The sequence below is a fragment of the Gasterosteus aculeatus genome, chromosome 21 (assembly GCF_964276395.1).
Source record: "Gasterosteus aculeatus chromosome 21, fGasAcu3.hap1.1, whole genome shotgun sequence".
Classification (NCBI taxonomy): Eukaryota; Metazoa; Chordata; class Actinopteri; order Perciformes; family Gasterosteidae; genus Gasterosteus; species Gasterosteus aculeatus.
Window position 1 is genome coordinate 8585665 of NC_135708.1, and position 25363 is coordinate 8611027.

Here is a 25363-nt window from a genome sequence, read left to right on the forward strand (position 1 = left end):
GTCTCTGATGCAGTTGCTCAAGTTCTAAAAATCTATTTTTCAACCATCACAAGACAGAATTATTTTAAGCTCTTGTATTGCTTCAGCACAAAAATCGGCAACACCTGCACACTGTCTCAGTTGTCTGAAACTCCAGACTAAAAATATTGGTGTTTGATGGTAGGCTTCAAAAGCCATTATTAGTCAAACCAAACTGTCCAGCAGAGCAACAAATTTCAGAGGACAAAGAAAGCAGACCCCGGGGGAATCTGTGAAACTCCAGCTTGAGATGAAACAGAGTGCCGCATGGTGGAACTCCTGCAGAGCTCCTGCCTCTGACCCTTAGGAAGCAGCACATCATGATTTATGATGTCCTGCACCTACCTGTTGCATCCGTTCTGTACCTCCGCAATGGTCAACAACCAGGAGTCTGAAACGTACAGTGAGCCAAAGCGGAGGCTGTGGAGAAGGTCTAGTAGCACAAACGAGATGCCATTGACAAGTCCATATTGTTTTATCCCCAGAGATGCTCTTTCTCACCCAAAGGTTTAGATCACAGGGACAAGGTCACAGGAGGTAAGAGAGGTTCACTTCGGGCCCGACGGAAAACATACTTATTGTGTATAAACTAAGCAAATAAACCCTCCCTGACCTTAATTAAAGTGATTGCATGACTGGGTAATTCATAGCATGTTTGCACAAGCTGTTAGTGAAAGTGAACATTCCCCGTTAAATGAAAATAAGCACAAATAAACAATGATTACACGGATCATAGCCCTTCATATGGCTCCTGCTGCTAAGTCACGTATTTCGAATCACTACCTTGGATAAACCCCAAGGGAAAACAGAGCAGAGGACCTCAGAAGCTGTGACTCATGAGCCCAAAATGTGACAGCTCTTATAATGGAAGTCAATGAGAGGGTGCATCGGGAGTAACCAGTGGCATGGCTATATACAGTAAGAATCTTCTTTTTTTCTCTTCATTCCGAATGTTACTAAAAACAGCTTGGATTGCATTTGGTTTGAATCCGATAGAATAATTATCCTTGCAGCAAAAGCATGGATATGGATTTCGGCTGCAGGCAGACCAAAGAAGCAGATGTCGTGCAATAAAAAAGATGGGCAGCTGTACTAAGTGTCACTTCGAAGGTGTTTAAAAAACAAATGCAGCAAGACACCATCTTTGATGGTCACATTTAGGTGTTGTGATGTTGCGGTGGAAGGAAGATGATACATTTTTTAACTAAAACTGAAAAACAGGTGTAAAGTGTGCCTGCAGCAGACGGTGGGTATCGCATAGTCCATGCGCACTGCAGCAACTGAAAAAAATGTTGCTTCAACAAAGGACCTTTATTTCCTCTGTAGGCAAAGTCACAAATCCTGCAAATGTGGCAAGAAGACTTGAATGGTGTCTGATGTTTCACTTTTTGGTCAAATAGACCAGATTAAATAGCTGGGCGGTGAGGCTGGATTACCAAGTGGGACCCCAAACGGCCCCAAAAGCTAATTTCAATGCATGTAAAATTGTTCTAATTTTCCACAATAAATCATCAGCATCAGCGGCATCAGCTAAGGCAGGTTCTGCATGATTACAAAGTGACACAAAAAAGTCAACAAAGATGCACAGGACTCAATTGGAACTTTCGTTAAAAAAAATCACAAATTTAAATAAATCTTTAAGGGCTTGTAACTGACCACGTAAACACTAGTGAATGTTTAATGGCCTTTTTATTCAAGTCGTTAATTAGCCTGCTAACTACTTCAACGTGTCAAACCGTATTGATAATAGAGCCATTACCTCTGTGAGAAGGAGGTGTTTTCCCATGGCAGCTGAAATACATTTGTTTCAATAAAAAGCAACATTATCAGACTCCACCTTGGAATTAGTGATTTAGACAGCCCACCTTTTTTTTCGCAGGGTGATGCCTCCCTCCCTCTCTCTCCCTCCGCCGGCCCCCGGCCCCGAAACTGGCGTAGACCATGCCGAGTATGTTCGCAAGCTGGGGCCGTGTGCTAGGAAACACGAGTAGGGTGAGATATTCAGAGTCCCGGGCGGCGCGGATAAATCAGAGGAGGAGACGGCGGTCCGTGTGGTTTGAGCTCAGGATCTCAGGACAGGAACATGTGAGCAGGGAATGCGCGACTGGAAACAGGATTATTGTTCTACACGGCAAAGAGACGCATGAGGGGCCGCGGACAGGTAACCGACTGACATACACTGACACAGTCATAGATGGGTTTTTTTTAGGAATGGACCGATAGGCTCAACTTTCAAATAGTACTCGGGTTATTAAGGGTCGGAGTCAGGGATGTGGAGAAAGATCCGCCAGTTTACACAACTTTGAATGGACAGTAGCCTGCTGTGTCCATGTATTTATGCCTTAATATAATATATTTTTGGACCCACTAGCATCATGATTTTTGTTTGTGTGTATTTCATCACTACATGGTCCTGGGTAAACAGTGTGCTGACGGCACTGCCTCACTGCGCGACGCTCCCCGTGACAAATTCCACATTCAACCTGCCGCAGAGCCATTCCAAATTGAAAGTGAAGAGAAAAACAAAATGTCACATTGTGGAACGTGCGGGGTTTATTTGTTTGGCATTTAATAAGGGACAGCACCGACAAAAATAAACCATTTGGGTTTTTTTTGTAGAGTGCACCGCAGCGCAGAGGAGGCAGAACAGAAATATACAGGATGCTTGAACTGGAATTATAAAACACATATAAAAAAATGAAATCTCAAATCCAGTTTTTACAACCTAAACCACCGAGTCTGTGGCCCACATTTACGGCAGTAAATTATATGTTCCATCAAACAAGTTAAAACTCAAGTAAAGATGTACGAAATAGAAATGAGTGAAATTGTGTCGCATATATAAAAATCAGGTTTTAAACTGAGCTGGAAAATAATATTTAGGTTGTGATGAGGGTTTATTGCACGTTTTATTGTCATTGGACTCGAGTACAATCAAACGTACTCACCAATAAAAGTCATGATGGACCTGCTGTTTGCACTGATAATCATTCGACATTTTATGGTTTGCTCCTTTACATGATCCGTTAACGAACTGATGCCTGGAGATATTAGGCTCCACACAAATCCCTTGATAGGAATTGGAATTACAGATGGGAATGTTTACAAAGAGAGACCTTATAATGACGCACCACAACAGCGCAGTTACGCACGGACCCGCTCAGCTCGAGACAGTTTGCAGGCGCGTTCGTTCTATGCATGTGCAGGCAGCACGCAGTGAGGGGAAGAATAATCACACTGCAGGGAAGCTGTTGATTTATGTTTTATGCATACATATATGATGTACATATTAATACCCTGTTTGTAAAATATCCACACTTATTCCACAGGAGAGAAACGTGGACGCTGGGACAAATCTGAGGATAAACTATTTTTCATTTTCTAATCGGGGGGAATATTTGGCCAAAGATGAACACCATCGTGTTTAACAAACTGAGCAGCCAGGTCCTGTTTGAGGAGAAGGCGAAAGAGGTGGAGATGAGCAGCAGAAATTATCTAGAAGTCATCGACGGTCAACATCCAGACCTCCTTTCCAGCAACCAGACGATCAGAGACAACCAGGCCATGAGACACAGGAGGAGCGGGTATGTTTCGTTTAACGCATATGTGGCTTTAATTAACACGTGGATAAACTGGCGCTACCGATGAGGGATATCTTCACTCAGCACATGTCAGCACGCCGAGAGAGAGGGTAACAATGAGGCGTTTCTTATCTGAACTCCGGTTTTATCTCTCCACCTTGTGCGCAAAATGAAGACGGGATAAGAAATGTCAAGCTCAGATAGGACTTCCATGGTCAAATTATCCCATAATTACATTGGTGATATGCTAGAGCACATTGACTTATAATAATAATAATCATATAATAAGTATATTTTGGATTGATAAAATATTTCTGCAGATAGGCTAAATTGCGCTTTTACGCACAGACCTCATATATTTACGCTCCAACAAGATGCTTCACATCTCAAGCCTTACATTTGGTTATCCAGTCTGACTGTTGCATGTGGCTTTAATGCAACCGGATCTGATGAATCATATAATTAATATTCACCCTTTCTAAATCTGGTCCTCATTTATGTGTTGATGTTCACAGCTAATCTTAGAATTAATAAGTAGGTCTGCCGTGTTCAGTAGCGTGTCTTATAGACGTCTCCATCTGTTTCCAATATATACATTTGCCCTTCAACTCTCTGTGTGGCCTAGTCAATCACACAAGGGTTGAGTATGTTTTTGAATACATATTTTGTATTCTCTGTATGTCTGGCAGCAGGTCTAAGAAAACACAGCCAGTTTATTATTTGTTATGTGTTATGTTCATGTTTATTGGAAACCAGAGAGAGAGAGAGATATCGAGATATCATAGCTTTAACCTTCAGAACCCTCTTCAGGGAGTGATATTCAACAACAAAGAATATTATGAGTCGGTGGACTCGTGCGTGTTGTTGACTCCAGGGAAGCATCTGTGCTAATGAACAACATTTAACGTGTGTGCGTGTGTTTAAACCAAAGTTCAGGACATGGAGTAAAATGTCCTTTCGGATGTTCATACCGATCTAGATTACAAGCAAAATATTTGTAGAACATGAACCTCAGGCAGACTTAAGGTTACACTGAAAAATGTCACATAGGGAGAAGCGGAGCACAGCACCATACTGACATCTACAGGTTCACAGAACCTCCAGATAAGGTGAGACGCAATCAGACCGCTGCAGACATGAATAGGACATGTTAATATTCCTCACCGTAATAAGTATACGTAATAAGACATTTATTGTGTTCATGATATTTTGTGCTCGTTTTATCTTGTGTGATATCGTGCGAGTATTCCAAGAGCGGGCACTGCGTTTCTCATTTGGGATTTTGGGGAATATTTTTTAATTTTCCGAGTGGGATTTTTTTTTAATTATAGCATGTTGTGGACATGTGTTATAGTACTTTTTTGTGTGGTAAGAAGTATAGTTAGAGTTTTTTGTATCAGTCCGTCGTGGCTTTCCTGCGACTGTGACCGGGCTTCGTTGTTCTTGATCCGCTTCTCCGGGTGTGAAATGTTGATCCCAGAAATGTGCGTCTGTGTTTTCTGTTTGTGCCATTGCAACGCTCTGGTTTGTGGGACACGCAAGGAAAAATAAACAGCAGGTTTCCCTGCCCCCCTCCCACCCCACACACTCTCTCTCTCTTTCTCTCTCTCTCTCTCTCTCTCTCTCTCTCTCTCTCTCTCTCTCTCTCTCTCTCTCTCTCTCTCTCTCTCTCTCTCTCTCTGTGTCTTTCTCTCCCTCTCTCATTCCAAATCTCGTAGCTTAATTGCAGTGTTTGGTGTGAGGAAATATTCCGAGTGTTCACTTTATGTGTCATAACCTCCTTCAACCTCAGCACTCCACTTGCAGATGCACAATATTGTGTGGTTCACTGTGATAAACAATGCAACCCTGTCCAAACCAGATTCTACTTTTATTTGTGAAAATGATAAATTGTGTTACCAACATTTTATCCTGATATAATGAATGACAGGATGTTTCTGATAAATGCAGAATGAGTTCATTTCAAATAACTCTATAGGAAGACTATGTCCTGCATTTATTGGTGGATTTTACATTTAAATTGGTAATAATAACAAAATGAATGAATGTGGTAGATAGAAAGAGCTAAAAGTTCAGGTTTAGATGAAAAGAATCCCCCAAAATGTGTCCCATGATACAGTATATATCCAGATGGACTATGTATGTTTAATGTATATTACCTATATAATAGCCTGGGACTTGTCTGACATTATTCCCGATTCCTCCACAGCGGTCGTCCCAGCGGCGGTAAAGTACGACACAAGCGCCAGGCCCTGCAGGACATGGCGCGGCCGCTCAAGCAGTGGCTCTACAAGCACCGAGACAACCCCTACCCTACCAAGACGGAGAAAATCCTGCTGGCCCTCGGCTCGCAAATGACCCTGGTCCAGGTTAGTCTGCTTCAGTCATTTCAGGTGACGAGGAAAGAGAAAAAAAGGAGGTATTTTTCAGTGTTCATGCAGGCATGATCAGCGAGGGGAAAAGTATAATATAATGTCTGTGGTTGCGTAAGAAGTGGATTTTTTTCTTAGATGCGCAAATAGGAACATGAGTAAAAAGGGTTTTTACATCTTGAGCTGTTTATGTTTCAGCTCTTGAGCAGTGGTTAATATTATTTCTACTTACTCTCAAATTGGGAATTCTGTGCGTTCTTTTTTTATATTTCTCAAATGTGACAAAGTTACTCTAAATCAAATTGGCATTGCATACCGAGCCAGGTGTTCTCAACCTCTTTGACTTATGGGCCCTCTACTTTGGCCAAAACGTGTTTTATTTCATTGTATTGTCAAATGTAGAGACATTAAAGCCATTCAGAATTTCATGAGAAAATACTGAAAAATAAACTTAGTTTTGTCTGTCTCCTAAATCCTCATATTTATCCCTAGGCCTCCCGTTACACTACACTGCTAGCGTGGGTGTTGTTATAAATAAATCTTACTTATATGCCCCTGCAACCTCGATTGATAATACGAGAGTACAGTGAACAACGTGGCTTCAGCGACTAACGAAAATGACCACTAAGAAGAAACCCCGGTGATGGATGTGTGTGTGTTTTGTATCTGGTGCTCCCAGCTGTGTGTGTACAGTATCATCTGGCTGACAAGGTCACTGATATGAGTCTGCGGCGGCTTTTTCGGGCCGCGGGCCATGATGCTTAATCTGGTACTCATTTTGGGAGCCTGGTGGAGGTGTTTGTTTTGGTGAGAGCGAGCAGAGTGCAGAGGAATGCTTTGTATCGGACACCGGGATGCTGTGCTGCGAACACACACACTTTCACACAACCCCACACACACACATTCAAACTGACGCTCAAATACCAGCAGCAGTGTCAAAGGTCAGTGAATGAGGGTAATGACAGGCTGGTAAATAATTCTCACCACATTTTCCAGCATGAGGGAGGTCACTCTTCTTCTGTGGGCACGTTTGTCAGATTCTTTTGCTTTTTAGGTTTTGTTTAGGGCTTCTTTTTATTTTATGAAGTTTGTCTTTTTGTAGTGCAACGACTTGATGAATAGCGACTTTTTGAAAAGTTGTTATAGTGATAGTCTCTGAAATGATTACAAGTGATTGAATAGGAAAATAATAGTTAGTTGCAGTCCAATGTGGCATTATTCTCTTTGCCTACGAAGCTTAAAAACAACCCATTTTGTCCACTGTGTCGCCCAAACAAACCGGCAGTAAGGTACAACAAGTCGCTTCCTGCACAATTTTTCCTGGAAACACCCACCTGGCACCAGGTGTTTGAAGCGACTAAATCTGTCATGTTTGAGCAAAACAGCCCATTTTCCCCCCATCTCAATGTTGTAAATTGTTCATGCGCTGGTGCCATCCCTCCATCACCGTTGAAATCCATTGGCGTGCCTGCATGCCGTCTCCCTCTACGGTACACACAGTACAGACCTGCCACGGGTGAAAGGGCTGGTTTGGCGGCCACGTCCTCCCTCCTTTATTTGTATCTCCCTGGGTGTCATCTGAGCAGGCGTGCCATCCTTTCCCTCTCCTCTCACCACATTGAAAGCCATCCTTCCTCCGGTTCCTCATTAGCGGGGCAATTCCTCACCTCTCTCTCTCTCTCCCTCCGGGTGAGTCCCATGTACTATATGCCGCCTTTCCTCTGGAGTGCCACAGCACTGGGCCCGAGACAAAAGCGATGTGGGACGGTCTTAGTTAACGAGAAACACGATACTGCAAGAGGGGATCAGAAATATAAGTATTCTAGCATAAGGCCCCGGTCCCAGCCCCTTCATAAGCTGCTCGAAGTCTATTGAGCATGAAAAGTTATTCTAGTATAACATCTAATGGTCTCTTTTCCCAGTGAAAAGAAGAGCGACGGCTCAAGTGTCTCTTTTATTGCATCTTGAAGACAGTGGTGGAAAAAATGTATTATTGGAGGAAGTCTGTGCTCATCCAGAATAAGCACTGGGAGAGGTACATGTCGGTCGGAACATTAGTGAATGAAATGTTGTTGTTTCGCTGGCCCCCCAGAGCTTGCTGGGTGTTAAATGTGTCTACATGGCGTTGATACAGAAAAGATACATGCTGGTGTGTCTCTCTGGAGCATCTGGGATGTTTCTTAAAGCTGTTCCAAGGAGCCGCTCTGCAACCTGACTCTGCTTCTGTCTTTTGCCTCGGCCTCTCACCGGTTTCCCAGAGGGAGACTGATGGCAGGCAGAGAGCAGACGTTTACTTTGGACTTGGAAGTGTGTGCAGTCCAAACAATAACACATGTTTCGATTTGCTTCTTTTTTCCCCCCTTTCTCTTAGGTGTCCAACTGGTTTGCCAATGCCAGGAGGCGATTGAAGAACACGGTGAGGCAGCCGGACCTGAGCTGGGCGCTCAGGATCAAGCTCTACAACAAGTATGTCCAGGGCAACGCAGAGAGGCTGAGCGTCAGCAGCGAGGACAGCTGCTCAGACGGTACGGCTTGACTGCACCTCCAAGTTCCATTCCACCCTGACATAGCACAAACCGCCCATATCACAGGTTGACTACTCAAGAGGTTCGCTGAGTTACAGCGGCTGGTGGTCATCTGACTAAGAGCACTTGTTTTGGAGTCATACAGGAGTCAAAGAGGGTGATAAATAAAATGATCTCTTGGTCCTGTGGGATAACACATGCAAACAGCCTCTCATTCCCCTTAAATGGGTTTCCTTACGAACGAGTTGTTTTGCCCGATGTAATACTAAGGACCTCATTAATTTCCTTATTTATTTAGAACAACAGCCGGATAAGCTCTTTTTCAGTGTTGCTTGTAGTACGGACTTGGAACTAATTCTTCATCTGAACCATTTCATTTGTTCTATCGGAAGGATTTAACATATGCGCTTGTTTTATAGGCGGGGTGGAAAACCATTTAATTTATTGCTCCATCCCTCAATCTGATTGATGATCCCTTCAGACGCCGGTTATAAGTCGGTCAGGCGTGAACCTGATGCTCTTTGTACAGGGATAATCTCCTTACATCATACTTCTTGTGCCCCCGGAATTTACATACAGAATTATGTAAACGTGAAATGCAGCCAGGCCGGGGTGTCTCCCTCTGTGCACATCCTACATTGGTGGTGTATGAAAATGGCGAGTGTGTGATTTAGCCGGGAGACGCCGAGGCCGACGGGCCGCGACACGCTGTCATTAGGACACCCCGCTGTCTCCCAGCCTACAATTGAAAATGAGTAGCTCTCTGCTAGCTGTGTATTTACAGCCACTGGCTTTTTCTACTCACTAACAGCACTGCAAACATGGCCTGGGAACAAAACAAAAAAACGAAAGAATTAAAACGTACCTATAGAGAATGAACAGAAAGGAAGAGTGCTGTGGTGTCAGCAATCTCTAATTACATTTTTTGGCTGAGCATGCGGTTAAAAGGAATGAGTGAATGGTGTTTGCATTGTGTCCACCACAGGCCACTGTACCACCAGAGGCTGTGTATATCTCCCAAACTCTTCTCCCTTTCACATTATGGTTATGAAGCGGCCCATTATGTATTTAAGCCAATGCTTGTTGTTCCACAAGACTGTTTATGGGGCCCGGACCTGACCCCACTGACTCGGCATACATTCCTTCAACTGTCATGAAATGGCCCACCTTGTTTTGGAGTTACAGTAGCAGGCCAAAGTGAGCAACATTTTTTGCATTTGACCTGTAGCGGAAACCTACAAAGCCATCTTGTCAGGAAGTTTTATTTCATAAGGTGGCGGACCCAGAGCTAAAAGGACAGTATTATGTGATTATAACAATTGGATTTATTATTGCTCGGGTGGTTTGTCACAGGGGTGCTAAAGCAGTCGCTGAATTGTAACTTAGACTGCACCGGGGAATGAGAGTGAGTATGCTACCTCCATGTGTTTCTGATATATGGCAGCTATCTTTTTAATTGGTCCCAGACTGAATCAAAAGTCTATCCTGCCCAAATTACAAAATTATAGTCTTGGCAGGGGCTGATACCCGAGTGAACTTCTCCCTGATTTCCCCCCCCTTGCCAAAGGATATCTGTTTTTTCAGTTCAGTGTTTTCTCGGCCCCCCCCACCCGATTTTCTTTCATCAGGTAGAGACCTTTTCTTTATTCAATCTCTTTGGCGGCTGAGCACCCTGGGAATTATTTATTTCTGCAGGGGGATAGAGGGGCAATGTGGTCTTGATGGAGAGGAAGTAGGCTACGTTATGGTTTGGTAATGCATCTTAAGTCTCCGCTGGGCTTTCTGCTCTTGAGGCGATGCCAGCAGGAGGGCAGGAGCGCCAGGTGGAAATCTCCCTGCCCTGGTCTTTAGATTCAAGATTAGCTAAAAAATAACCAGAGTGAGTCTGTGGAGAGCAATGTGAAGAAGGTAGTTTGATCTAAACTGGAGAAGCGTTGAAGTATATGTGTGTGATTGGGTTTCGGAACAGAGGATGTCGTATGTGTACAGACTGTAAAGCCCTCTCAGGCAAATTTGTAATTTGCGATTTCGGGCTACTGTATACAAAATAAAATGAATTGAATTGAATTGATTGCTATCAGCAACTGATTTAAAATAAGTTGAATTTTTTTAGATTTTATAGTATTTTGAAAAATGATTAACCTGTATTGACATGTCTATTAAAATATTTGAAAATATATTTAGTAGAGTATTTACAGGTGCTGGTTATGAATACAAGGAGGCTCAATGGTCATGAATACATGTAATAACTAACAAACTAAAAATGACTGTAATCACTGTGCAATAATGAACATTTTAAATCATTCAACACTTACGCAAGACAAATACCCGGAAAGATGCAATTTGCTTCATAAAATGTATTCCTGCAATGCAACTTATATTTTCTTTCTCTAATTTTCCCCCATGATGGTATAGATGGGGACAACCCTCAGAGGTCACAGAACGGCCCCGAGGAGCTCCACAAGCCCATGTACCAGAGCGTGATCAAGAAGGAGGGCTCCTCCATGGTGGGCATGGCCATGGGTATGAGCATGGGCATGGGAGCGGGGCTGCGCTCAGCCGCCTCGCTGGCTGAGGACTATGTGTCTCCGCCCAAGTACAAGAGCAGCCTGCTGCACCGTTACCTGAACGACTCGCTGCGCCACGTCATGGTGGCTAACGCCGTCATGGACGCCCGCAAGAGGAACCACTCCGGCTCCTTCAGCTCCAATGAGTATGACGATGAACTGCTCTCGCCGTCCTCCTCCGAGGCTGAGGCAAACTTTGTTTATCGGGCTGGTAAGGAGCCACATTTCTCACATTCTTTCCCTTCGAGAGTCTAACTCGTACACACACTCATACAACATCCCTCACTTGTGTTCTTTTTTCGTCCCCCTCCCATCTGCACATTTTGTTTTAATTCTTGCAGCTGGTCTATTATTTGCAACAGTCCGCCTTTCTATATTTTACACTGGTGTGTTGGTGTTTGGTGTTGCTGCATGGGATTCTTTGGATTCCTGAAATGGAGATGCAGTAAAGCGGGTCCCTAGCCTTTGAAAAGAAAAATGTTTTCATTGCATTTAAAACACTAAAACAGGAACACACGACATATCCACAGCGGAGGAGCTCATGTCCTCTTACTACACTCTCAACAGTCTTACACAAGAGCACTGGCTGTCTCTCACCCAATCCAGCCGAGCAGAGAAAGAATTCCCCCTAGACAGCTCCTCTGACCAGGCTCAAAGCGGGCCAGACACAACAAGGCCATGTGGAACACGCTCACTTTCAGACTACTGTTTGGCATGCCTTTGATCCTGCAATAAGGTCCCGCTGAGCGAGCGTGTGGGCAAGGCAAACAAGCGATGTATTTGTGTATCGGCAGGCTCCACGTGTGTGATCTGTAAAAAGGTATTCCGTTTCTGGTTTTCAACACTGTTGAAAAAATCCATTTGGATTATTTTATTCTTTGTTATTCTACAGTTCATTTTAAGATGGACTTTTTAAATCAATTATAACCAGCAAATTGTGCCATTTCTTTTCTTTTTTTAAAGGTAAAAAGAAAAGAAATGGCACAATTTGAAAAGATGTTAGGTGCTGTGGAACCGACTAAATCCTGAATCAGTAAACTTTCATCTCGCAGCTCGTCTAAACTGGGGGGTTCTGGTTTTGAAGTTGTAATGTGACGGGGCACTGGCCCCTAAGAGCAGATTTTATTGTGTTCCATTCAACACTCCTCTTTAAGACAAATGTGTTTTATATTATCTGAGCAAGAAGGAGAGTCTGTGTGTGTGTGTGTGTGTGTGTGTGTGTGTGTGTGTGTGTGTGTGTGTGTGTGTGTGTGTGTGTGTGTGCTTGTGTGTCAATGCTGTGTGTGTGAGATCAAAAATGCATTAATGGCTGTGACGGTTACAATCCTCCTGATTGAAGAACTTGAAACCCTCTGACCTAAACCAACATCAGGCTTTTTCACATCCAAGCACCTGCTGGGACTCACAGATGGAGAAAGGAAGAAAGAGAAGGATAAACCAAGTGAGACTTGTAACTCCCTCTCTACCAGATTTTAATAAGAGAAATCTCCAAAAAGGGATTAATTCACCTGGCTGGCCTGCTGTTTTCAATTCAGAGTAACTATTTTATCTCTATGGTAATATCATTTTTTGGCGCTGACCTCATGGATTTCTCGGACTCTGGCACTTTTACTGTAGTGTTACTCTGTTACATGCAAGAGAGGCTTTTGAGTCCACATGGAAAGCTTTCCAAAGCGGTGTTCATGACTCATGGGATCGAAACACCTGCTGGGGACCACCGATCCGATCGGCCGGTTCAATGCAACAAAGAAATGACAAAATCAAATTTTAATTCCACATCTGATCTCGCCGACACAGACTGCGCAAATGGAAGAGGGAGGCAGAGAGGAATCGTTTTAAGCTTGGGTTTGCATCATTTCCTCTTAATCTATTTTTTTTTCTCCTATGGCTATATTTTTGTAGTGAACGCATTCTTCTTTTCCATATGGTCTGAAAGTGTTCATGAAAACAAAATAAAAATATATATCTGTGATCTGAAAGTGAGAAAAAAAAAAGTATGGATCAGATTCAAGCAACGTGAATGTTCTCCTCACATTTGACGTTGACAAAATACCTCAGAATTTCAGTCAGCAGGGAGGAAAATCATTTCAAAGGAGCACATACTCTTGGCACATTCTTTTGACGAATCCCGGCCCTCTAAAACGTTGGGATTGGCCAAAGCAAAAGTGGTGTGCCTTGCAACCATCATCCCATTGGCTAAAAGTTCATTAATGGGCCAGTTGGCTGTTGTGGCCTAAAGCCTGAGCCCACAATGTTATCTGTGACTACAGAGGGCAGTCAGACGTGGCAGGAGATGGAGAGTGTGGAAAACTACACTTCTGCTGGCTTAAAAGAACTCTCTCTCTCTCTCTCTCTCTCTCACACACACACACTCACAGTCATGTACCATTATCCGGCACGCATACACATCCAGTACAAACACCACACATGCACCCACACCTACAGTCCCAAACCTGTGGGGAATTTCATTGAACACAAGGAGCAGTAGAATTCCATCACACATGCCAGGGGCTTCATGCCAAATCACCCTTTAATGGGATATTAAATGACAGGAATCTAGCTCAGTGTTTTCTTTCTCGCTCCTTGCCAAATTTCGCCCCCACCGATATCATATAGATCATTATGAATCAAATAACTCCCACCGTGTCTGCGGACGGAGACTGGGGGATCACGGTCCGAGGTTTTACACTATGTTGACACCATTTTCGCAGGGTTTCTGCTTAATGGTCTCTGGTTACTGCTGAGTGAAAAATGCTTGCCAATTCTTCTACTGATGTGGAAGAGCATGGACACCTCAAAGCAAGGCAGGCGCCACCTGCAAGATACAGTTACTGTAGATATCTGTCCAACTCTACTGTTATGTTAGTGTCTCTGTGAGGTAAATGCTATTGTTGACAAGAACGGTAGCTCATGGTGGCGTTAGCTGAAAAGTCCTGGGTCATAGAAGCTGTTCAAAGGGCCAAAATGACTATGAACTTATTAATTTAGTCTGTGCACTCTGCATCAGCCAACATTCAAGTCAGAGATTCTTGGTCATACAACAAAGTCTTGTTCCTTCAGTTTTTCATCGACATATTTCTTAATCACTCATTGCTCAACACTATTTTCTTGGTAATACTTTAAATGAAAACAGTGTTTTTGATGAGATCTTCAGGGCCTTTCCAGAATTAGGTCCCAATGACTGCCAGACAGTTATTGAATCCTTGAGAGTTCGGTGGCACTTGATGATCTCTGGAGTCGTCTAGGTGAATGGAAAAAAAATACTGCAGGCTAAGGTGCAGCGGCAAAAGACAATGCCTGGCGCTCAGTGACAATGAGCCACTCCCCAGCAGTGATTGATGAGGACTCCAGAGATGTGGTTAGATTGGCTTCAATTTGGTCTTTCCACAGTTTTACCAGAGGAAAGGAGAAAGCGAAGACAGAGGGAGGGTATGGGGGTTCGGGGGATGTTGTTCCAAGACTGCAGTGTTTGCAAGACTCTGCGTTCAGGTTGGGCTTTAGGAATCAGTGTGGAGATGAGAGGAGAGGGAGGTGCTTGTTCCACCCAGATCTGGAGTTGAGCTTCTCCAGCAGTGCCCTGTTGGGAGGAGAAAGAGCGCGGTGGCTATGAGCTAGAGACACGGCGTCTGGGGTTGGAAGAAGTGAGAGTGAGCATGTATGATATTGTACTTCCGCTGAAGATAGAGAGAAGAGGGAAATCTGCCTTAAAAACCAGGACTCACTTTGTTAAAGAACAGCATTGGGATTTATGTGTTCTTGGGCATATTATTTATATTCAGTCTTGCGCTAAAGCCACTGAGGTGTGTGTCCATCTACATTGTTTTTGATTAAATGTCAGTATAGGTTATCAGCTTTGGGAGGGTGTAGATGGATGGACGGATGGACAATGGGGGATGTGGACGCTTTTCACGCTCTCCTTCCACTGGTGCACATAAGGAATATTTGTGTTTTTAATACCCAAACAAAAAGGTTTATGTTTCGAGGACAAAGGTTGTTTTATTTTCATATTTGCAGGCAAATTTTCTAGTTTCATAAGCAAATTCTCAGTTTATATATTTTTTATTACAAACTTGATTTTTGCAATAAATCTCTCAAATAAATAAATCTCTCAAAAGATTTGTTTTTGTTTGGGTAATAAAGACACAAATATACCTTCATAGCACGTGTCTGTGTTTGCCCATCGGTACGTAACTCCGTAGCTCAATGGAAAGGTGGACCAGTAAGATGGGATATTGGCTTCCGACCACTAAGCAGATGCTGGGTGCGAGGTGAAAGCGGAGAGGACAGCACAGGACTGAGATGGTGTTCATACTGGCGTCGTCCCTCTGGAGAAGTGTTAACAGACAAACACTGTTTATATGCAACGCCCCAACAGAATAATGAGCCCTCTCGACCTGATCGTTTTTAAATCATCAGCAAGCAAAGACTCTGAGGGACACACACACACACATACACACAATCGGCTCATCAGATTCAGAGCACACAGCTGCCTGCCCAGTCAGGGAAACCGAGTCGCACCGCCCCGGTCTGTATAAAACACAAATTGTTTCCACTTTTAAAGCCCAGCCACATCTAGAACAATAGGCTGCCATCGTTTTCCCACGGGACAGAGGAGAGCAGAGAGAGGTTTAATGAGAGAGCAGAGGTGTGACATCGCGAGGACACGGGGGACACACACACACAGAAAAAAACACACAGAAATCCCCTATGAGTGTAAGAGGGCAATTCAGCCCCACCACTGTGAAGAATTGCAACATAATGATGCAGTGAGTGCAGAGCAAACATATCATTTAGCCTCCAGCTCCCGGGGGCAAAAAAGAGGATATTTTTGGGCACCTGAAAACACTTAAAAATCGGAATAATGTTTACTTGTTGTTTTTTTCCCTCCCCCCACTAATGTGTGTGTGTGTTCTGTTCACCGCAGCCAACAAACATCTTTCCCCACAAGCTACTGGTGCAGTGGCTTCGACGTTGGAAAATAGCCAGCCCACTTTTTGTCCCTTTTGTACCTGCTGTGGTAAAATGGCTCATCTGTTCGTCATCAGCCCCCATTGCCATGCAGTCAGTATTTGAAGTACAAGCCCCTCTTATTCTATCGCTGTGTACTTCTTTTGATTGTCGCGCCAAATCCCCAATCCCCTGATTCCTCTCGATGAGCCGATTTCGTCCTTTTTTTATTTGACACCCCAGCAGTCTGCAAACACACACAGACGTAAAAGAAGACACTCACTCACACACACACACACACACACACACACACACACACACACACACACACACACACACACACACACACACACACACACACACACTCATAATGACAACGTATTTACTTCTTCGTCGAGACGCTCTTCTCATTTTGGCGGATTTAATGGGGGCCCTGATTACACTCTGTTTACTGGCACTCGTAAACACAATGACATCCTGGCAGCTTTTAAACATCTGAAACACTGTTATTATTTCTACATCCAGCGAGAAGACACAAAGTGTAATCCTCATTGCTGGATCTCAGTTATCTGCCCCTAACCGCAGCCACACACACACACACACACACACACACACACACACACACATGTGTCATCTGCCGGCCAGACGTGGAAAAAAGACAAGAAAGAAAAAGAATGGCAGGGGATGGGAAAGTCCTTTTTGGGCAGCGGCTCAGTATCGGTCTGGCTCTGTCACTGTTTGTATGTTCTGTTTAATAGAGTGAGAGCTAATTATTCAATATTTTTTAAGTGATGCAAGTGTCGTCGGGGCAAAAGGAGAAGGCAGCGTATGATGTCTTTGGCCTACGCAGTGGAATTGACAGTTTGGTTCTTTGGAGCCTCCGACTTCTAAAGCCACCCGTACAGACAGACGGGGAGGGAAATACGGATAATATGAACGGGTTGGCATAGCTCAAGGCAGTGCAGTGCCAAGGCATCTCTAACTTCATTTACAGACTTTCCTTGACATTAACAAAAGCACAGATCATTAAAGAAATACATAAAAACGAATGGTCTTGAGGCCCAAAAGCAGTAAGCGATCGCTCCGCATTGCACCTCACACTGACGACTGTGGCTTGGGTTGGTGTCAAAGCAAAGATACCATCAATGCACGTTGCCATGAGGCTCCGACCTCGATTGTCTGTCCTCAGAGCTCAGAGGAGCCGGGGAGCTGTTATCATGATCACCTGTTCTGTAACGGTCAGCGGTCAGTCAGTCAAATTGCTTCCGTGCTTCAACAATTGAGTTTGGATTAGTGTGTGTGTGCAAGTGTTTTGTGTGTGTGTGTGTTTCCAAGTCCTCCTCATTGTGGTTGGAGTAAATGCATTTCACCTCCTACCCAGCAGCAGCAACATTTTATTTCCACTTTCTAATCAGCCTCCTTTTATAGAGGGTTTTTGAGTTAGATCTAATTGCTGCAGTAATTGCTATTACATCATTTAGTGGTCCTTAAATAAGTAGTGTCCAAATTCTTTTTTGAGAAGCTCCTTTCAGTTGCCAGGCGGTTAAAGTGACTCTCCGCCTGTTTACTCTCCTCCAGCAGGTCTTCTCCTTTGTAGCTGCTCTTCATTTATGAAGTCATTTATTGACATTTGCAAACTGCAACCCTCTGGATTTTATCAATGACATCAAATTTTCTTTGGATGACTCAATAGAAAGAGTAGAACTGCTTGAATGACTTTTTAACATTTCATATTATGAATGGACTAGTTATAAATCATTGTTAACCAAACTGCAAACCTTACTTTATGAAGAAGGGGTACCAACTTTTCTTCTTTACTTTTTAGCTTTGTTCTTCTGACCGTCAGCAGATAAAGTTGGCATAGTCGTCTTCATCTCGGGGGAGTCTATTTTTGTGATAACGAAAAAGCTTAGAGATCCTTGAGTTGAGATTTTGTAAAATCAATTTTTGACATTTATGGACTTAACATGCTTTTATCGTAAGCAGCTTACAAAGTGGAGGGATGTCAGATATTTTGGCGGGGGGGATATGCTGATTTTCTTTCAACCCAGATTATATTGTTATCAATCATTTTATTTAGCCCTCAGAAAGAAAGCAAACAAACACATTTTTACCAGATGATGCCTTTAAAATTCTATTCTTCCTCCAGACCAGCTGTATTTATAAACATTTATTCGGTTGTTTTCTAGTCATGGGAACATTGTTAAGCCACTAAAGACTTATTTTTGGCAACATGGGTTTTAGTGACCTATGAATTGACACTTATTCTAGGTCACTCTGGATTAGACCAACAACTGAGACATGAATGTCATATAAAATGTGTGTGTGTGTGTGAGTGTGTGTGTGGTGTGTGTCTGTGTGTTTATTTGTCTGCCTAATTCGGCTCAGCCCTTGGTTTTTGCAACAGCACCGGCCTTGTTTATTGATGTATGTTGCTAACAACAGCACCAGATGGTAATGATGATAGTCAACCACTCTCCTCAGGCTACAGAACAGGTGTAAGCTCACTCCCTGTATTCTTTGTCAGTACCTGATTGTTTTCTATAATTTTTAACCTAGATTTGTTAAAACTAGTCTTTTTTTCTTGATTTTCTTTTTCTTTTCCTTTTCTTTTTGCTATCTTATTGCTCTCCTCCCATTATCCTGCAGTAATGTTGAGTGAGCTAGTATTTTTCGACTCCCAGCGAGACGCCAGAAACAATCAAACTTCTTACTTTTACCCCAGGGCGGTCTGCGAAACCCCATCGTCAATGGAGCCCAAAGGCAACAGCACAGTAGTGTGCATGCTCAGTAGTAAAGCAAAAAAAAAATCAAGGAAAAAAGACAGATAAAATAATAAAGGGTCCTCTGTGAGTTAATGCCGATTTTTTGAGTCTTTGGAACGGCTTTTGTTTTTATAATTCTGAGTTTTAGTCTGAGAGCTTTGGAATTGGAGTTTTTTTATGCAGTGGTGCATCTCCAGATTCTGTGGTCCTACGGGTCCCAAAGGCCTTTCTTCATCTGGACCTTTCTCACGCATACTCGAAACACTCAAAGCTGTTGACGTAAAGACGACAAAATGGCATTTTGATGCTGTACCCCTAAACACTGAGCTCTTCTATTTTGTGGGAGAATAAGAAACATGGGAAAACTGTTTAAATGGCTTATAGAGCTGTTATTGTGGACAGAGGGGCATTATATGACTCCCGGTCAATCTTCTTCTCAGCACTAGCATCAATCAAGAAACGAGATGGAGATAGAGCGCAGAGAGGATGCCTTTGATTGTTTAATGTAAGCCAAAGCAGACCTGTTAAATATATAAGACTAAAAAATACCCAGAACTGAGCAGCTTAAAGCGATGGATAACACCTCTTTTTTAAAAAGAGGTGCTTATTCTCGACATAGCACAGAGACAGTCCTTATTAAAACATGGAGGGAATGGAATGGATGAGATTGGTCTGTTTCTGGGTACCTGGATCATCGTGGTAATATAGTGGAATTGCTGCAGCAAGGTGAAGGACAAGTGGAGGACAGAAGACGAAGGATCAAAGAACTATTAATTAAGGGAAAGGTTCTCGCTTCCCTGATGAAGAAAGATAGCGGCGGAGGGAAGGAAAGGTCAGTGGGGACTTGTAGCCAGACGAGAATGTTAGGGTTCGCTTGGAACGCTTTGACGCACTAAAACCTGAGGTCTCATTCTATCGTGTGTACTTTCTGGATCATCATGTCCTCATTCCTCTCTCACACATTCACTCATTCCTCTTTTCTCCTGCATAAGGATCACCAACAGAAGAAAATTGCTCATCTCTCTCTGTGGAATACACCTATTACCCAAGCAAACTGGAAAAATACAGGAAATTTCGTAATCGGGCCCATATTAGCCCGGGGCCTTGCAAAGTGCTTTCAGTGCAGGTCAAGCTACTTGGTAAGATTTCGGGAAAACACGGTTGGAACAGAGCAAGGCGTTGGGAGTAATTAGGCGCTTATGGCAGCTCGCGAAGGCCCGAACACTATATCTAGGTCTTTGGAAAGTCTATGAATGGGTTTGGTGAGGTTTGGGGGGACAAAGCAGAGCAGTAAAATCTCTGGTTTGCTTACTCCTACTCCGCAGGAGTTTGGCAGTTTTGGAACTCTGCGTGGCTGTCCAACAAAGCTAAATCTCTTTTTCTGACAATCATGGGGAAAGAAATTCCAATGGAAATAAAGGGATGCAGATTTGTGTGAGCTGGAGGGAACGGTCGGTAACGCACGTTAAATGTTGCGTTGCAGTAATGGTGGGGCAAAGAGGGGCTCGTTAGAACAGTAGCTCAGGTTAAGACGTTCACTTTACTTGGCATTGTAGCGTGGAGGAAGCAAGAGGTCGGTGATACCCGCAGGGGCGTCTGCTAGAATAGGTAGAATTTAAGACAAGCTTTTTGGACTGAAAGTGAAAATTGAAGACAATTTGCCCACGATTGAATGATCTAAAGCCATCTATACCTTGTTGCTCACAGGACCGGAGCTGTTTGTTTAGTTTACTTAAAGTGAGCGCCAGGAGGTTGCACGGCAAGGAAATCCAGATGCTCTTTTAATGCCTCATGAAAAGCCAAGCCTCTGTCATCGTAGTCACTGTCGGGCAAAACGTACCAAGAGCTGGAAGCGAGACAGAAGACAGGTTCGGCGCAAACACACGCGCAAATTAACCCACGCACACAGACCAACACATGGACACGGTCTTTCTCTACGCCGCATACTGAAGTAAACACACTGGTTGCCCTGAAGAGAAGTTTGGTTTCATTGTTTAATGACTTTGCTATTCCCCACTAATGTTTCACATATGAGATAGAGAGAAAAAGAAAGAAAGAGAGCAGACATCCATCTTCCTCTCACTGACTCACTTTTCATTCCCATTCAAATCTTTTACGCATTTTCGATCTGATTTCCTCAGACAACTCGATTACGTTGGCCAGAGCCCATTTGTTTTAATACAAAAAATTAGGGAATGGAGTTCATGAGTCATAAGAAACATCTTTCAACTCAATCTTATTAGTCACCTTGTTTCTCGACGGCTTCTTACAAAGTGTCCTTTTTGTCCAACCTCTTCGTCAAGAGAGAAAACAGAGCAACACATGTTTGCACTGGACCGGGTGTACACTTACAGTACAGACCTCACACAAAACCATGCACACACACACACACACATTCTTAGCCTGTATGTTCAGCTTGAGTTCAATGAATCACTGACCCCAGAGAACTCTGCAAAACCAACCGTTTCTCTTCTTGAACTTTCAGAAACCACAGACCATGGATCAAGTAAATATGACAAGTGAGTGGACTTCCTGTTACCTTGCAACCCAGATCCAATCCTCTTTCTCCCTCATTACAAGCTGAACCTGAACTCTAACTCTCCGCTCTCTGTTTTGTTCTTTCCTGCGCATGTTCGCACGTTGCTCTGATCCTTAGCGGCAACGGCGGCGGAGCTGTGCAGAAGGAGCGAGTGAAGGGCAAAGACGAGACGTACTGGAGAGAGATCAACGCCGCCATGGCCTTGACCAACTTGGCGCAGGGGAAGGACGGCGCCTCCGGGACCACCAGCTGCATCATCCAGAAGTCCTCCCATATAGCAGAGATCAAGACTGTTAAAGTGCCGCTGATGCAGAAATATTAGCCTGACGTCATCCTCCCATCTCTCTATGCAAACCAGCAGACATTCCTGTTTCAGCCTACTCGCCACATAAACTCCCAAGGAAGTGAAAAGAGAACTGTTTGTGTAGGGAGGGGTCTGTTTGAGGCGAGGAAGTGTGGAACAAAAACATCAGAGAAACCATCGTTTTTGGTTGTAATTGGTGCCTGAAGTAGTGCAAAGGAGGCTTTGGCCATCATTTTCTATGCTGGGTTGACAGACAAAGAGTTTTTCTAAAGTATTTCCTAAAATAAGACACTTTTGAAATGTTAACTTATTTTTGATGAGTCAGATTTTTTTTTATTTCTCCTTTTTATGCTACGAAAATTTGTGTTTTGACCAAAAGTGCCTTTGTTGTTTAGGCAAATAACTGGCCCGACTGTGGTCAATGAGGTGCCTCTTTGGGATATTTTACAAGGTTTAGAGTCACAGTCGTGATTCAGGGAGCGTTTTTCTGAATGGAAACTCCCCATACACAGCAGCCTAGTGCCTTAAGGACTGAATGAGCTCACCATCTGAGGCACTGAACTCAAATAGCACACACACATACACGAACACAAACTCTCTTGAATAAATACCCGACAGTAAACCCCTGAAGGAGTTGTGCTTATTTTGACTGGAGTATTCGTTTTGACTGTACACTGTTTAGTCTCAGTCAACCTCTCAACAATAACCGTCAGATACGTAGATACGATGCCCTAACGTGAGCAGCAGATCCCATTGTCCACATGTCGGCCTTGGATTTCATTACCCAGTGAAGGATTCCGTTCTTATCTGGGCTGCTTAAGTGCTCAGCTGGACCCAAATGAAATCGCGCCCCCGACTCCAGCAGTGGCACGGATGTACGTAGACCGAAGGGCACACTTTAAGGCTCAGTACAGTATTTCTTCTGACAGACGAATGCCATGACCTAAAAGGGATGTTGTTGCTCTGCATTATCAGTGTTTTATGTTGACTGTGTTGCATTTTCACATGTTTGTGCTCAAAACAAGATAGTCCGAAGTGAAGGAAAAGAAAAAGGAAAAAAGAGTCACGATCAGACCCCCCCCCAGCCTTTTGATCCCCAGCCCTTTCAGCTGTTTAGCATTACATCCAAATTGCTGTTTACAAAAAGCCAGAGGACAGACTTAAAAGTTTGACTTTCTCCCCCTCGCCTTTCCTTTTTTTGTTTGTCTTCAAAAATACATTTCAGTATTATCTTTTTGTCAGCCAAGCAAGTGTTCAAAGTGTTTGTTATTGTCAATCTGTACATGTGTGGTCGTTTTGTTTTTGATGAAGACGTCGTACTTGGTTTCACTTAACCGTAAGAGCTTCTTTTGTCATCAAATGGAAAGAATCTCGTTTCTGGTAAGGACTTGTGTACGGTTCATATGTTGTAAACATTCGTGCTGGACGGTGCCAACTTCACAAACCGGGGGAATTTAGTTGGGAGAACTTAAAGTAGGCTCTCTATTCTGACTTTTTAATTGTATGTACATCTTTAAGGTACTGTTTATGTGTGTCAAAATGTACACTCCATAAATTGTGCAGTTCTTTTTTTTTTGACAACCAATACTGTGTTTATGGTAAGGACTTTGAGAAGGAGTAAAGCTGCGCAAAGTGACTTTTTAACCTTTTTTATGTCTTGAATGTGCAAACTGTTAAAAAAAGAAAAAGAAGCTGCACTTGGTACAGTTATTGGTTTTCACAAACATACAGCCTCCATTGATAGATTTCACATAGAGGTGATGAGAAGTAAAAGCAATGAAGGAAAACCCTGTGTTATTCCTGTTAGCGTGCTTATGGAGGAGTAATGAAATCAATCGCACTGGCCAATCCCCAGGCACTATTTGCTGATGCAGCAGGGGTTCTGGGCTCCCACATGTGTTTTTTATACACCTGATCCTGGCAGGGTAGCTGCGGGGTAGTGCCGGCCCGCTCCTTGTGTTTCTAATCGCACCTCTGGACCACTCGCGACCCTCACACAATACCCGCTCGCTGGCAAGAGAAAGTGCGAGAAAAGGAAGCTTCAGAGGCAACAGTGCATTCTTTGTTGTTCCTATCTGCACTCTTTTCTCAACAACGACACCAGCTCTATCAAAGAGATTTTCCACGGCCAGGACTTTGTCGAGCCCGCTTTCACAACCATACAGACAAATCGAAAGATATTGGTATGTATTAAAGCCTATAAATTATTATTGCACACTTTGTAAAAACAAAGGGGTGACCATAGTTTGTTTTTTTATTGTTAAGTTATATAAATTGAATTGAATTTTCCTTTTTGTTTGTTTTGCTAGAGACTGGATTTTCAATCCAATGACCAAATGCATATCTCCTTGTATTGTCCAAGTTGCTCTCATATACAAATTTCTTTTTATAAAAATGTTGTTACTTGATCAAAGCAAATAATGAATAAATAAACCTCTGAATGAAATGCAAAGAAACTTGTGTTGGCCTATTTGTTAATGTTCATTTCCACTAGCCCTTGATTTTTGCATTTTTTGGGGGGGTGAACACACCATATCATCACCTTATTAATGATTAACCTGTTACCAAAAAATAGCACATTTTTATATCCCCTAGATCAGGGGATGTAATTTTGGTCTATGAATGAACTAATTCTAATTCTGTCTCTTAAGCTGCTAAATATTTCACTAGAAAAATGTTCACTAGCTAACTGCTGACTCTCTAAAGCGTACAATGATTTTTATTTGTGAAAAAGAAAGAGAAAGAGGTCGATGTATGCAACGAGACTTAACGTAAAGCATTTAAAGTCCAGGCCGTAGATCAAAACAATTAGCGTAAGATGCTAAAGCACTTTGCAGAACCATGAGGAACTGACAATTTGGAGACTATTGTCTCTACAAACCAACCCTTTCCCATTACATTTAGTTTTATATTTAAATTTTAATATAAAAAAATCTTTAGTGCAGCCATTTCCCCTGATCTTTTCTAGAAAGCCTCACATGATATGCAGGGTGTCATTGCGTCTATCATTTGAAAGGAGAGGACAAGAACAAATAAGACAAAATATGAATTTTAGTTAACTTTCTTGATGTCACCTAATTTTAGTTAACTTTCTTGATGTCACCGGCTAAAGTCTTAACTCTAACCTTAGGCCATCGCTCGAGTGATCGCGATGTAGGAGATGTTTGTGTATGAGACACAAGGCGTGGTGGTTCAGAGTTAAACAAACTAATCACAACAAACCATTGGAGGAGCTCAATATACACAGCAGGGATCTGCATCAACCACATGCCACACACAAGTGGTTTTGGCCCCACCGTTGGTCATCGCCGGTGTATTTTTGCTACCTTACAAAGGATGTTGGGCGCTTCGCTTTATTTGTTTTATCAAATCAAAATCTGCGGCTCAGGAATTCAATGGCATCAGCACCAGCAGGAAGAGACAAATGTCTTTAAATAAAGATTTCAAAAGGTTTGGGTTCTCTCTTTTGTAATGTGGATACCTAGAGAGCTGTGTACATATTTGAACCCCAGTGGTATTGTGGATCCAGTATGATAACATCAACGGACAACTGATTCTTTGTGTCTGGGTCTGAAGGCATCTCAAAGAGGCGAGGGGAAGCCTGAATTTACATCTTGTACTTCCTTGGTGTGTCCCTTCCCTCGGGACTAAGTCTCTTTTCTCTTTCCTGTATATTAATGGCTCTACCATCCCACTGCTTTTCCTGGACATGAACTCTGCCACGGAGCGTAGGCCAAGAACCATC

The 25363-nt window shown here is 43.1% G+C and overlaps 1 protein-coding gene across 1 annotated transcript; it reads left to right on the forward strand.

The window, feature by feature from the left end:
- Nucleotides 1-1959: 1959 nt before the first annotated feature.
- Nucleotides 1960-24074, forward strand: mkxa (mohawk homeobox a). The gene is given in 8 exon segments (XM_040167738.2): nt 1960-2179; nt 3348-3383; nt 3386-3602; nt 5809-5968; nt 8343-8496; nt 10912-11274; nt 21261-21294; nt 21432-24074. Coding segments are annotated over 8 exon segments (1389 nt in total). The 3' UTR covers nt 21637-24074.
- Nucleotides 24075-25363: the final 1289 nt, after the last annotated feature.